The 15,685-nt window shown below is 37.1% G+C and overlaps 2 protein-coding genes across 7 annotated transcripts in view; one reads left to right on the plus strand and one right to left on the minus strand.

Annotated features, from left to right (window-relative positions):
- The window catches only part of RASSF6 (Ras association domain family member 6), an 81,810-nt gene that overhangs the window by 47,603 nt on the left and 18,522 nt on the right, over positions 1–15,685 (plus strand). For 3 of the 5 annotated variants that reach the window (XM_077143186.1, XM_077143188.1, XM_077143187.1), the window contains exons 4-6: positions 2,169–2,311; positions 9,745–9,842; positions 11,774–11,958. In XM_077143186.1, coding sequence (XP_076999301.1) covers positions 2,169–2,311; positions 9,745–9,842; positions 11,774–11,958 — 426 coding nt within the window. The remainder of the gene's footprint in view (positions 1–2,168; positions 2,312–9,744; positions 9,843–11,773; positions 11,959–15,685) is intronic. The other 2 variants (XM_077143189.1, XM_077143190.1) reach the window with 1 other exon arrangement.
- LOC143668395 (alpha-fetoprotein-like) overlaps positions 1–15,685 on the minus strand; it is a 113,420-nt gene that overhangs the window by 718 nt on the left and 97,017 nt on the right. The gene's annotated exons all lie outside the window — the stretch shown is intronic.

Here is a 15,685-nt window from a genome sequence, read left to right on the forward strand (position 1 = left end):
AAAATAAAATAGTAAGTGCACCATGAGGTTATCAGATTGCTAAATTTTTCAGTCTTTACTTGCTGGCAATAAAGTTAAAATCCAACATCCTCAAAATTTTCTGACTTATGGGTGACTTAGTTACAATGGTGGACGCTGTAAAAAGGGGCAGTCCATGGAGGATGATCTGCCACTTTCTTCTTCTCTGATTAACTAATTAGTTGTTTAATTTATTAGTCAAGGAAGAAAGCAAACATTTTTTTATCTACCATGTGCCAGACCCTGTTCTAAAAGCTGAAGATATTGCAGTGGAGCAAATGCTCTGCCTTCATGGTGTTTATGTTAGTAGAGTAGACAGACAAAAAGTAAATAGAGAAATATATTGTATGTCAGGTAGTGATAAGGGTTATGGAAAAAAAAACAAAGCATAGAAAGGGACTCAGAAATCAGGGTAGGACTGGGGAAGGGCATAGCACAAAGACCCTTAAAGACTTGCAGGAATAAGCGACATGAAAGTCTGAGGGACAACATTCTGGGGGTAGAGAGGCAGCTTAAATATGGGTCCTGATCCTGGTATATGTACTCAAGGAGCAGCAGGGAGGCCAGTGTGGCTGGAGCCGAGTAGAAAAGGGAAGTATGGTGGGTGGTAGACAACAAAGCAGGGTGCCACTGTGTAGGGTCCTGTAGAACACAGTAGAGACCTCAGTTTGTAACTGGAATGAGATGGGAAACCACTGAAGCGTTTGTGTGGGGGAGTGACATTATCTCGCTTACATTTTAAAATCATCACTCTAACTACTCTGTTTATATGGAGGACCAAGGGAAGAGAGAAGTAAACTAGATAGAGAACTATTGCGGTAACTCAAGCAAGCAGTGACAGTGGCTTGAAGTAGACCTGTGGTGGTGGAAGTGGTGACATGTGGCCAGATTATGGACTAATCCATAATTAGTCTAATACTAATCCATATTTATAGTCACTCTCTAAGGAGGTTTTCTATTATAATAATTCACTAAATGAAAAAAACATCATTGAGATTAATTGGAGTATTTCTGCTGGAAGGCAAGAATCAGATAACCTCAGAACAGTTATTCCATGATTTTTTTAATGTAAAGTATTAATTGGTTGCTTAAAAAATAATAAGTAGCCATATTTATTGAATACATACTGAATGCCAGTTCCTATGAGTTCTAGACTGTTCTAATACCCATTTCCTAGAAGAAGAAACCCAGGCTAAAAGCATTTAGCAAACGTGTCCAAATTCACTACGCTAAGAAGTAGCAGAGCCAAGGTTCAAACAATATTGCTCTGATTCCAGAACCAAGAGTTTTTATCATTACACTCTCAAATAAGAATTGCACCATATGAGGCTGTCTGATAATGATTTTTAAATTACAGCAGATAGTTTCGGATCATTGGAATATAACTCTTCTTAGTTTTTATACTTTCGGATTTTATCCAATGATAATTTAATTTCAGAAAAATACCTTTACATATAAAAGAAAAAAATAGAACGTACATTCCATGGGGATGTGGCTTGGTCTTGCCATTTCTTTATATCCAAGTGTAAGTCAGAGTACAATCCAGGTTTGCTCATTTTTCTTTGTTTGCATAGATTTTCCTTCTTTTGTTGTATTTCTAATTTAAAAGAAACTTCAAATACTATTGATTCTTAAAATATCACATTTCTATAGTGTTTTGCATTTTAAAGTGTTTTCACATACATGATTTCATTTGTTCTGTATAATAATTCTGAGTTAAATTTTTCCTTGTCAGAAGTGAGAAGACAACCATCAAATCTCTCCATAGCTGTTTCTTTTTGATTCTTACTTGAATACATTTTTAAAATTTACATAATTTAAAATTAAACAGAATTAGAGATTGAAATTACTTCCCACTTAACTGAAGAATCGGAGTTCAGAAAACATTTTAACATACTCTGCCCTCTGGTGGGCATGTCATCACCATTTTGACTTACTTGCTTTGCTGGGTGTAACTGTTTCAAAAACAAAAGAATGTTCTCCCCAATAGTATTATTTTCGTAGATCAATTTAGAAGCCAAACAATCTCCCCTGGGGTTTCTTTATCTACTAAGCTTTCTTACAGACTTAATTTTTATATCTTCAGTTAAGGCATTTACCTTCAATAAATAATACAAAACAATATTTGAGGTCATTTGTCTCTTCCCTAGTCTGAAGATGGCAAACTAGTTGTTGAAGGGATGCTGGACATTTTTTGGGGAGTAAAGCGGCCTATACAGCTGAAAATACAAGATGAGAAACAAATTTCTTCTTTTACTGTGCTTAAGTCACCAGACATGTTCTCCCACAAAGGGTAAGCTACCTTTCATGTTTTTAATTCCTTTGAAGATGATCTTAATATCCAGCTTTATTGTATGCCCTCTTAAAGATGGGAGCTTTACCAAATGCTTTATACACAATTTCATTTAATTCTCCAGCAATTCTGTGACATATGTATCCAGAAGCCAGGTCTCTGAGAGGTTAATTAATTTGTGCATGATGCCCAATTATTATGTGACAGAACTTGACCGGGACCTCAAGTCTACAGGTTCCAAAGCCCATGCTCTTAATTGTCCCACTGTACTGCTTCTCTCCTGAAAGACCTTTTCATTCAAAGAGACAAAATGTGAAGGCAAAATAAGATTAGGCCTGGCCAGGTTACCAAAAAAAGGAGGTAAATTTTTAATTTCCCTTTTCTTGGAACAAAGTGTTCTCCTTGCTTTCTAGAAGGAAGAATTAACTATGCTGTGCCTGATTGTCCTGATCTTGTTCATCAGGGCACAGTAAAGTGTATTTGAAGTTAAATAAATGCACAAAACACTTCCCTGTGTTTTTGTTGGTATTCTTATTATCGTTGTTTTGGCAAAGGCAAGCTCCAGGAGTCAGACTCGGGCCTATGGCATAGCAGGCGAGAAATGTGACACTGAGCCACCATTCCTGTGTAGTTTTATACAATTATAACTTGAATATGGAAGTTGAGCTGATTTTTTCATTACCCCTTACAATTTTTAGGGAAATCAATAAGTATTTCCAATAAGAACAATATCTATATGTTTTTTCCCTACCCTTCCTTCTTTATTTCCTTCCATATCTCCTTGCTTTCTCCCTTCCTTTTTAATCTTTGACCTTCCAATGAATCTCCACTTTCTGTATACATAGAGATACCAAGCATTCCCTTCATGCATCCATCCTCCCATCCATAACTGGATGGTTTGGAGTTCTAGCAGAGGAGAGGATGGAGAGAATGCTGCCCAGACCATTTCCCCAATCTCATCTTTGGCTGCAACCAAGGAAATTCAAATACTACCTTGAGGGAAGACCTGTTTTTCTTTTGGAGAAAACATAATGAGCCCCTCCGTGATTAGCACCATATCAACCTTCCTCCAACACTGTGCTTTAGAAATGCTGAACATTTTGTAATTCCCCACATAGGCCAAGTAGTTTTTATCTGCTTGACTCTTGGCCTGGAATTCTACACTCTTGTCTACACCCGTTTGCCTGACTCTCTTCTACCAACACTTAAAGACCCAGATCAGATACCTTCTCTAGAAAGCCTTCACTGATCCCTCAATCTGTATTAAGTTCACCTTCAGAGTAGGCAGTTACTGTATATCGATGCAAATATCTTCCCCTCTGGACCGCGAGTCCTTTGATGGGATGGTGAGAAACATGCCTTTTTCATCTTTGTATCCTAGTGCTTTGCAGTGTGCCTGGCATGAAGAGGGGGCTCAAAATTTAGTATTGAGTGAATCCCCCAGAATCCTGTGGTTAAATTATCTGTGCTTTACTGTGAGAAAACAGTCTTTCCACACTTTGACTGGTCCTTCATCCAAGCTCATGATTGTCAGTGTATATGGAAGAGCAGAGGGAGGCTGCAGCCTTAACCTGATGATGCCCTTTAGGTTCTAAATGACTGATGGGGATGATGATTCTAAATGACTAGAAACATAATTTAAAGGCAAAAACAATTCTATGGGCTCTAGCAGCATGCTAGAAAACTGTGCAAGATGTGAATTAGCAATATTAGCCATCATTCTTATTACCTAAGAACTTGTTGTAAAGTTCTCTTCACAGTCAGCTCTCTCTCAGGCATCTTAATTACTTGATTCATGAAACCTTGATAAGTATAAACATTAAAGGAGCATGTCAAGGAGGTGAAGTATGGTACTTGAATTAGTGCATTAAGCCAACATTATTTTGAATAGCTATTCAAAACTATTTTTTCATTGCTCAAATTCAAAAGGCTTGTTCTCTAGAATTCCTAATCTTGTGGATGAATTTCATGAGCCTCAACAGACAAGGTAATATTGAGACCTCTTTATATACTGCAGCAGGTGATAAGATAGTATCATTACCTTGTGTGCACCTTCTATAGAATCACATTTGCATTTTTCAATATTTATCAGATCATTGCTATGAAGCAAACAGGTGCTACTTCCTTTTAAGTTAAGAAAGAACTACCTTGTAAACATCAGCAACTTGCTCTTTACCACAGTGACAAGACTTCCTCAGAGAACATTTGCATGTACACTTGGGCTGTATCAGATATTCCTTTGGGGTAAGAATTGTCAGAAAAAATTGGCTGGGATTGCGGGAGAATGGCAGAGTAGAAAGCTCCAGGAATCAGTCCCTCCATCAAAACTATTAAAGAGGCAGAAATTGCCTGAATCAACTATTCTGAAACTCCAGAATCCAGTAGAACAATGTACCAATTCAGAGAAGAACAGGAGAAAGAGGCTGGTAAATTATGGCAAATAGCAGTATGGCAAATTGCTCTCTCCATGCAGTAAATTGCTCTCTCCACGCAGCAGTTACCATAAGAGATCCCCCGGTCTGCTGGCAGGCAAGAATGGGGTCTGCACCCAGGGGTAGCTTGCTGGTGCCAGAAAGGGGTGTAAAATCCACTTCCCGAGATCCAGGGTGGACATGGGCTGACCGCTGACCACAGCTTTAATTCTCTACTTTAGATCATTGGGTGTCCGCCTCTGAGAGCAGCCATTACCCCACCTGCCCCAGACAAAGGTGGCAGAGGAGACTTCAAAGACGGTAGTCTTCCACGGAGCTCAAGAGAACAGTTGAAGGGCTGTATTCACTGGGCCGTTCAGGAAAGCGCAGCTTTGAGAAGCCATGGAAGAAGCTCCTGGAATCCTTCCTGACCCCTCCCTCAGCCCCTCTCAAGGGCCGTTTGGAGCTAGTGGGCACTCCCTCTGTGGGTCTGAGGTCTTGTTCCAGTTGGGAAAAACTGACTTAGTAAACTCCTCTCTGGAATGTCCTCCCTACTTCCCTAGAATTTTCCCTCCAGGAAAAACCAGTGTGAGACAAGAAAATCAGTATGAGAACACAATTAAGCAGACTGTCTGGGACAAAGGCTTACCTGCTTTCAGTCTTGGAACACCAGAGAGAGGGAGAAGTTCTGTCTCCTGGAAAGTAGAGGGGGCATTCAAACTCCTGTGAACAGAGGAACTCCTAAAGTCGCCAATAAGCACTAGCCCAGGCCAAGACAAGGGCCCAGAAAAGATAGGGAGGACCCTCCACCTTGCACTGGCCTTGGATGGACCCTCCTGGCAGAGGAGATGACACTCATGAAAATCTCTGTCATGTTACCAGCTGGCTACAAATTCAAGAAACAGACATCTCTGAAAATAAATACCAGAATTAACATTTTAAACTATTTAAACGCACAGTTTGTAATAAGAGTACAAGACATACAAAGAAACAGGAAATGATGACCCATACAAAGGAAAACAATAAAAATCCAGAAAACATTAATGAAGAAGACCAGACTATGGACATATTGGACAAAGACTTTTTTAAAAAGGTTCTCAGTGTGCTCAAGAAGAGGAGGGAAAATACAGAGAAAGAACGAAATGAACTCAGGAAAACAATGAATGAACAATATGATGATCTCAATAAAGAGACAGTAATTCTAAAAAGAAGCCAGACAGAACTACTGGGGTTGAGGACCATAATAACTGAAATAAAAACTCCCAGGAGCATTTCCACAGCAGACTGGAGCTGGCTGAAGAAAGAATCTGTGAACTCAAAGTCAAGACAATTTAAATGAATTAGGCTGAGGAGCAAAAAGAAAAAAAAATATGTAAAAAAGCAAAAATAACCTAAAAACCTCTGGGACACCATCAAGCATACCAATATACACATTAGGGTAGAGAGAAAGGCAGAAGGAATATTTGAAGCAATAATGACAGAAAACCTCCCAAACTTAGCAAAGAACGTGAATATGTGCATCCAAGAAGACCAGAGAACATCAAACAGGATAAATTTGAAAACACAAATCCCCCATCATATACTAACCAAAGGACAAGGCAAGAGTTCTGAAAGCAACAAGAGAAAAGCAACATGTTATGTACTAGGGAGTCTTTTTTAGATTAAGTACCAATTTCCCATCATGAACTATAGGAGCAAGAAGACAGTGGGTTGAAACAACTTAAAAGTGCTGAAAGAAGGCAATTGCCAAACAAGAATTTTATATCCAGCACGAGTTTCTTTCAAAAATGAGGAGGGTTTAAACCCACCATTGAAGAGCCACCAACTTCCCTCTTGACCCCCGCTTTTTAAAACGGCAATGAGAATCTGACAATTCCTGCCCATCAAAACCCTCAGTCCCTCAGCTTTAAAAGATCCTCCCTTGTCCTCCCCAAACGGGCTGGAGTTTAGACTTCCCCTCTGCAGAGCCTCTCAATAAATTTCCTGCCTGCAAAAAAAAAAAAAGAAATGAGGGAGAGATTAAGACATTTCCAGATAAACAAATGCTGAGGGAGTTCATCACCACTAGAGCTGCCCTATAAGCATTAATGAAAGTTCTTCAGACTGAAAGGAAAAGACACTGGATAGTAGTTCTGTTCCAGTTAATTAGCCAAGAATACTTAATGAATCACACAAGGCAGGAAGACACACACAATTTGGAATAGCTTTCTCCTGCCTCTGGTTCTCTGATGACCTGGGCAGCCACATAGGGGATGATGCTTTGTTTCCATACAATCCTAGATAGCCTCACTCTGGTTGCCACTTTTAAGATGACATTCATGTAAATTCTGATGCTCAAATCAAATATTGTAAAGAAATTGACTATTCCCTCACTCTGTAAAATTTCTTCTGTGTTCCCTTTCCTGTACTGGGCTTCTGTGGGCACAATATAATCTCTGCTCTTATGCAATCACAGGTTTGATATCTCAGTGAGTGAAAGTGGGATAAAAGAACGTGGAAATCGTGTACTCAGCTGCAGAAGGGCTACAGTCTCCTGTCCTTCAGTTTATCATTTGAGGGCATCATCAGCCTTGTCTTGCTAGTTTATTTTAATTGTATTTGAAATGAGTCACACCAAGGAAGTGTCAACTTAATAGGAGTGGTAGAAGCTTAAAAATAAATCAGTTTGTTTGAACTGTGGCCACCTGTGATCCTTTGCAGAAATTATTCTATGGGCAGTACTTTGACTTTCACATCTGCTCCCAGTGTTTTCTTTTGGAAAATTTTCATTAAAAAATAAATAAAAGAACATAGTCTCATTGAGCCTATATTTGCTTGCATCCATTTTTCACTTCTGCTTTAAATGTCTTTCCAAATTAGGTCTGGCTTGCTTTGGACAAGTCATGGCACAACAACATAAAGAGCAGAAACTGGACAGGTGAACATTTAAATAACATCAGCAGTCTTTTTTTTTTTTTTCTTTCTTACAATAAGCAGGTAAATGACTTCACTCCTATTTGTATATCAAATCTCTACCTCCTTTTTATTTTGCAACTCACTGGAAAACTTTCCAACAATTTAAATTTGCAAATGATATACATCCTGAAATTTGGTCAGAGTGACTCAAAGAGTTCCATGTTTGGGCAAGTTAAGCTATTTGATATTACATAAAGTTCTCCAATTTAAAGCTCTCCCAACTGAGCTATGTCAGCCTACATAAAGTTCTAATCAGCTTTCTTTTGAAAACACTGGATAACTACCCTTAACTTACTCATATGCACTATTATATGGAGTGACAGTTCAAATTGTACAATCTAGACCTGAAAATCAGTGGTCTTTGCTATAGATGGTAGGGAGGAAAGTGGGGTAAACACTGCATATATCAAGCCACACTTATCCTTCTGTATTTGTGAACTGTAAGGAAGTGGGATGACAATTACGAAGTCTGCCAGGTTCACCAAAAATGTATGTAGTACATCACTGGTCTGGTATTCTTGGGGACTCTCATGCTCCCCCTTAAGAAATAGCATCAGGTTGCTTTGCTTTTTTAGTTTCTATCTTTTCCATTGAAATCCTCTTTCTCTGATAATTGTATCTACAACCTTTTGGTTAATAATCTACTAGACTGGTGGAAAAGATAATTGTATCTACCAAAGAGTAACCAGATTCTGAATCAAGGCTTGAATGGTTCTCTTTTGAGTTAATTGAGAAACTTCATTACTTATAGTTCATGAACCATATGACATTGGCTTTGGCTATATTCTGGATGGTAGAGTTTGCTAGAAAATTAATTAACACACATGTTAAGATTCCTTCACCTACTTTATACCTACTTCATAAATTTATTATGAGGCTCAAATGATAGTAATAGTATAAAAAGACTTCATAAAAGTCAAAGGTCAAGGAAAAAGATCATACTTGTTCATATTCACCACCATTAATATTAATAATCATTTTTAATTGCCACCACTGATACTTGGGCATAGTTAATGCCACAAATTCCCTCTGGATGAATGTTTTTTGGTCATACAGACAAGGGATATTGCGGGAGAGACCATTAGAGGGTCAGAAAGGCTGATACCGTCAATTCTAGAGTCTTTTTACTTGAACCGATCCAGGAATGCCTTGGTTTTCTAGTAGTTCTTGGATCATGAGGAACTGGATACAGATCATGGTGAGTATGATGGTGGTGAGAATGAAGGTGGCAATGGTCATGATCATTTCTAACAAAAGTTGACCACTTCCTATATGCTGGGAATTATTTCGGGGACTTTATGCACGGTAACGCTATCCTCATAACAACAGTATCTTACCAGTTTTACAGAGGAGAAAACTGAGAGGCACAGAGAAAAAAAAAGTCACTTGCCTAAGACCAGATAAATAAAATAGAGTCTTGACCCTGCTGTAAAAATAAGGAGTTTTCCAATTTTTAAAGAAAATTTTTTTAACTGTTAATATCCTATATGGAATCATAATTTTCTAACAAAGACGTTTCTCAAACATTTTTTCTCCTTTTTAAATTGCAGTCTTCATAAGTAGTCAAGGGCCTTAAAGACAGGACCCATATCTTGTTATTTTAGATCCATTCTACATAGACAATGCTTTCAATGCTATATAATATTTACCCAATACCTATTTGCAGAATGAATACTTTTGTACCTAAATGTCCCATGTAAGAGTATTGTAAGATCTTTTTATAACAATGGATTATGTTGGTTACACATAAATCTTACAGAATCTATATACCCTTATGTTTCACTGTGGTAGGGAGGAAAGGAAGTCGAACACTGCATATATTGAGCCATTTTTGCTCCCCTGCACTGTTCTGTGTCATGATGCCAAAACATGCTCAATGAAAGTACAGGGGTTATTTAAAGCATATGCTGACTACACTGGTATAAATATAATTTTAATATAAAACTGTCACTAGCTTTGGATGATTTATTTCCCACAAGTACCATATTACTCTTTTAAACCTAAAAACCATCATGGGCCTCAATATGAATGGAATTGCTGTCACTTACATGACTTATCTCTTTGCAGGGGAATGACACGCTGGGGGGAATTTGATGATCTTTATCATATTAGTGAACTGGACAGAACCCAGATTCCAGTGACTGAAGCAAACAACTCCCAGGAAGGTCAGTATCAAAGTTTTAGTAGGGGAAGGCATTTTTTTTAACCCACGTTATACATGACTTCTAAATGTTTCTTTGAAACATAGCACTTTACACACCAATACTCAAGAAAATCCTGTTATATATATATATAATATATAATATATATATATATATAATGCGTTCTCAGGAGCATTGTACTTTACATGGATTTTTTTCATGTAATTCTCATTTATAGATATCCAAGCTTATGACTGAGGTTCATGATGCACTCATGTTCCTGGGATGGGATTATTACCTGGCTGGGTTCAGACTGAAGATACCTACTGGCATTAACTTCATGAGTTTACAAATAACTTCCAATGTTTAGTTGTTGTGCTTTTTTTTTTCCTAAACCCTTTTCAATTCAGCCTCCTCTGCTTTCTCCATAACAACCAGATCCTATAACAAACATGGTCTGTCAGGGGTTCCTTTTCTTTACCTTATGTGATCTGGGCATCTTGTTATACAATCCCTTCTAATTAGCCCCTTGAGTCCCAAGGAAATCCCAATATCTTGGCATCAAAGATACCATAAAAATTCTATTTGTATCCTCACACATCCAAATTAGGTAAATGCCAGAGCTAGAGAAAGATGAAGAATCTCATGTGTGTTTGATGACATTCTAATTGCAATAGATTATTATTTAAAACCCAAAGTAAAATAGAATGCAAATAGGTAGCCCTATTCTTAATTAAAAAAATGCTTAGCTGGGCGGGCCGCGGTGGCTCAGCGGGCAAAGTGCTTGCCTGCTATGCCGGAGGACCTCGGTTCGATTCCCGGCCCCAGCCCATGTAACAAAAACGGAGAAACAGAATACAATAAAAACAAGAAAATGTTTAAAAATGTTTCCCTTTCTTCCTTCCTTCCTTCCTTCTATCCTTCCTTCCTTCTCTCTGTCTTTCCTTTAAAAAAAAAAAAAAAAAAAAAAAAAATGCTTAGCTAAAGAAATTAGCAAAAAAGCTACCCATCACCTGGATACTAACCACAAGGGAGAAGATGGATTTGAAATCTTCTGCCACCTCAGCTGGGAACACATTATAGCCCAGCCTAATTCCATTCAAATACCCTCTGTTTACCCAATAGATACTAAATCAGTCCAATGCTATATTATTTTTTTATATTCTAAAATATGCTGTGGACATTGGAATAATTCATTGACCTGATTATGGCTAGTAGATGGGGATCACTGTCATGTGTACCTATTCTAGTGAAGAAAGTAATAGGATAGTGAGCAAATATATTTTCAAAGCCATTCAAATCATACTTTTTGCTTGTTTTAGAAAAAATATGTGAATTATCTCTGAGATATATTACTAGTAGGCACTAGTCCAAAGCATTATTTTCCTTTGCTTTTATGAAAGTAGAAAACAAAATCCTTCAAGGCTCTGCCTAGAACATAACTGCCTTCTCAAAGATCTTGCTAGAACTTTTTTAGGGAAATTAAGGTCCAATATCCATCATTTCAAGAAAGGTCCAATGAAATTTAAGTCAAAGAAAAATAGGGGCCCAGACCTGATTCTATCATCTATAAGTACTGCAACTAAAGGAAATTTACCTCAGTTTATTGTACTTTAATTATGGTGCCAGAATCAATAGAGCATTAGGTTTCTTACAGCTCTAATATTCTGAAATCCTATATGATGCATTCATCTCCAAAAAATTAAGATTGAAAGAGCACTCAAATTCCAATCATATGATCAATTCCTTTGATACTTAATTTACTTACAGAATTTTCCAAAGACAGCCTCAGACAGCATTTATTAAGTAAATAGCTAAGCAATAGATGATAATACTTTTAGACAGCCAATTAATAGAAATATTCTTTAAGTTAAAGAAAACAAATATGAGTCCTCCCAAGAAACAAGGATGTAGTAAGCTAAATGACATGGGTTTGTAATCTCTATTCTTCCCAGATTATGTATTTTATCACAGCAGTACACTGAAGCCTTGTGCACGTGAAGAATCAGAGTCTCCACTGCTCTACAGAAGCATGAGTGAAGCAACCCTGTTGAGAAAAAGGAGGAAGCCTCCAATAATGGACAGAAAATACAGACAGAACCATAGGGCCTCTATTAATGGACACTTCTATAACCATGAAGTGAGTTACAATTCCATTAATACAATTTAAATTATTATTGTGTATTGTACTAGCAATACTACTCAGTTCAATTTACAATGAAAAATAGTAGGGTGCATGGGTAGTTCAGTGGTAGAATGCTTGCTTTGCATGTGGGAGACCCATGTTCGATTCCCGGACCACACCCCACCCCCAAAAATAGTAGTAAATGTAACATTTATTGGACACTGCCTATGTACTAGGTATGTCAACTGTTTTAAATGTATTTTTTTTATTAATTAATGGGAAAAAAGAAATGAACACAACATTTAGAAATCACACCACTCTACACATGCGATCAGCATTCTCAACATCATCACATAGATGCATGATCATCGTTTCTTAGTACATTTGCATCGGTTGAGAAGAACTAGCAACACAACAGAAAAAGATATAGAATGTTAATATAGAGAAAAGAAATAAAAGTAATAATAATAGTAAAAAAAAAACAAAAACAAAAAACCTATAGCTCAGATGCAGCTTCATTCAGTGTTTTAACATGATTACTTTACAATTAGGTATTATTGTACTGTCCATTTTGAGTTTTTGTATCTAGTCCTGTCACACAGTCTGTATCCCTTCAGCTCCAATTACCCATTATCTTACCCTGTTTCTAACTCCTGCTGAACTCTGTTACCAATGACATATTCCAAGTTTATTCTCGAATGTCCGTTCACATCAGTGGGACCATACAGTATTTGTCCTTTAGTTTTTGGCTGGACTCACTCAGCATAATGTTCTCTAGGTCCATTCATGTTATTACATGCTTCATAAGTTTATCCTGTCTTAAAGCTGCATAATATTCCATGATATGTATATACCACAGTTTGTTTAGCCATTCTTCTGTTGATGGACATTTTGGCTGTTTCCATCTCTTTGCAATTGTAAATAATGCTGCTATAAACATTGGTGTGCGAATGTCCGTTTGTGTCTTTGCCCTTAAGTCCTTTGAGTAGATTCCCAGCAATGGTATTGCTGGGTCGTGTGGCAATTCTATATTCAGCTTTTTGAGGAACTGCCAAACTGCCTTCCACAGTGGTTGCACCATTTGACATTCCCACTAACAGTGGATAAGTGTGCCTCTTTCTCCGCATCCTCTCCAGCACTTGTTATTTTCTGTTTTGTTGATAATGGCCATTCTGGTGGGTGTGAGATGATATCTCATTGTGGTTTTGATTTGCATTCCTCTAATGGCCAGGGACATTGAGCATCTCTTCATGTGCCTTTTGGCCATTTGTATTTCCTCTTCTGGTAGGTGTCTGTTCAAGTCTTTTTCCCATTTTGTAATTGGGTTGGCTGTCTTTTTGTTGTTGAGTTGAACAATCTCTTTATAAATTCTGGATACTAGACCTTTATCTGATATGTCATTTCCAAATATTATCTCCCATTGTGTAGGCTGTCTTTCTACTTTCTTGATGAAGTTCTTTGATGCACAAAAGTGTTTAATTTTGAGGAGCTCCCATTTATATATTTCCTTCTTCAGTGCTCTTGCTTTAGGTTTAAGGTCCATAAAACCGCCTCCAGCTGTAAGTTTCATAAGATATCTCCCTACGTTTTCCTCTAACTGTTTTATGGTCTTAGACCTAATGTTTAGATCTTTGATCAATTTTGAGTTAACTTTTGTATAAGGTGTGAAATATGGGTCTTCTTTCATTCTTTTGCATATGGATATCCAGTTCTCTAGGCACCATTTATTGAAGAGACTGTTCTGTCCCAGGTGAGTTGTCTTGACTGCCTTATCAAAGATCAAATGTCCATAGATGAGAGGGTCTATATCTGAGCACTCTATTCGATTCCATTGGTCGATATATCTATCTTTATGCCAGTACCATGCTGTTTTGACCACTGTGGCTTCATAATATGCCTTAAAGTCCAGCAGCGCGAGACCTCCAGCTTCGTTTTTTTTCCTCAAGATGTTTTTAGCAATTCGGGGCACCCTGCCCTTCCAGATAAATTTGCTTATTGGTTTTTCTATTTCTGAAAAACAAGTTGTTGGGATTTTGATTGGTATTGCATTGAATCTGTAGATCAATTTAGGTAGGATTGACATCTTAACTATATTTAGTCTTCCAATCCATGAACATGGTATGCCCTTCCATCTATTTAGGTCTTCTGTGATTTCTTTTAGCAGTTTTTTGTAGTTTTCTTTATATAGGTTTTTTGTCTCTTTAGTTAAATTTATTCCTAGGTATTTTATTCTTTTAGTTGCAATTGTAAATGGGATTCGTTTCTTGATTTCCCCCTCTGCTTGTTCATTGCTAGTGTATAGAAATGCTACAGATTTTTGAATGTTGATCTTGTAGCCTGCTACTTTGCTGTACTCATTTATTAGCTCTAGTGGTTTTGTTGTGGATTTTTCCGGGTTTTCGACGTATATGATCATATCGTCTGCAAACAGTGATAGTTTTACTTCTTCCTTTCCAATTTTGATGCCTTGTATTTCTTTTTCTTGTCTAATTGCTCTGGCTAGAACCTCCAACACAATGTTGAATAATAGTGGTGATAGTGGACATCCTTGTCTTGTTCCTGATCATAGGGGGAAAGTTTTCAATTCTTCCCCATTGAGGATGATATTAGCTGTGGGTTTTTCATATATTCCCTCTATCATTTTTTTATATATTTTTTTATTAATTAAAAAAATTAACTAACACAACATTAGAAATCAATCCATTCTACATATGCAATCAGTAATTCTTAATATCATCACATAGGTGTATGGTCATCATTTCTCAGTACATATGCATCGATTTAGAGAAAGAAATAGCACAACAACAGAAAAAGAAATAAAGTGATAACACAGAGAGAAAACACAAATAAAAATAAAAAGTACAAAAATATATAAGAGAAAAAAAAAAAAATACTATAGCTCAGATGCAGCTTCATTCAGCGTTCCGACATAATTACATTACAATTAGGCAGTATTGTGCTGACCATTTTTTTTTTTTTTTAGAAATCATACCATTCTACATATGCAATCAGTAATTCTTAACATGATCTCATAGATGCATGATCATCGTTTCTTAGTACATTTGCATCGGTTTAGAAGAACTAGCAGTATAACAGAAAAAGATATAGAATGTTAATATAGAGAAAAAAAAATAAAAGTAATAATAATAAGAACAAAACAAACAAAACAAAACAAAACAAAAACCTATAGCTCGGATGCAGCTTCATTCAGTATTTTAACATGATTACTTTACAATTAGGTATTATTGTGCTGTCCATTTTTGAGTTTTTGTATCTAGTCCTATTGCATAGTCTGTATTCCATCAAATCCAATTACCCATTATCTTACCCTGTTTCTAGCTCCTGCTGAACTCTGTTACCAATGACATATTCCAAGTTTATTCTCGAGTGTCGATTCACATCATTGGGACCATACAGTATTTGTCTTTTAGTTTTTGGCTAGACTCACTCAGCATAATGTTCTCTAGGTCCATCCATGTTATTACATGCTTCATAAGTTTATCCTGCCTTAAAGCTGCATAATATTCCATCGTACGTATATACCACAGTTTGTTTAGCCACTCGTCTGTTGATGGACATTTTGGCTGTTTCCATCTCTTTGCAATTGTAAATAATGCTGCTATAAACATTGGTGTGCAAATGCCTGTTTGAGTTTTTGCCCTTAATTCCTTTGAGTATATTCCCAGCAATGGTATTGCTGGGTCGTACGGCAGTTCTATATTCAGCTTTTTGAGGAACCGCC

Source organism: Tamandua tetradactyla, chromosome 24 (assembly GCF_023851605.1).
Source record: "Tamandua tetradactyla isolate mTamTet1 chromosome 24, mTamTet1.pri, whole genome shotgun sequence".
NCBI classification, from domain to species: domain Eukaryota; kingdom Metazoa; phylum Chordata; class Mammalia; order Pilosa; family Myrmecophagidae; genus Tamandua; species Tamandua tetradactyla.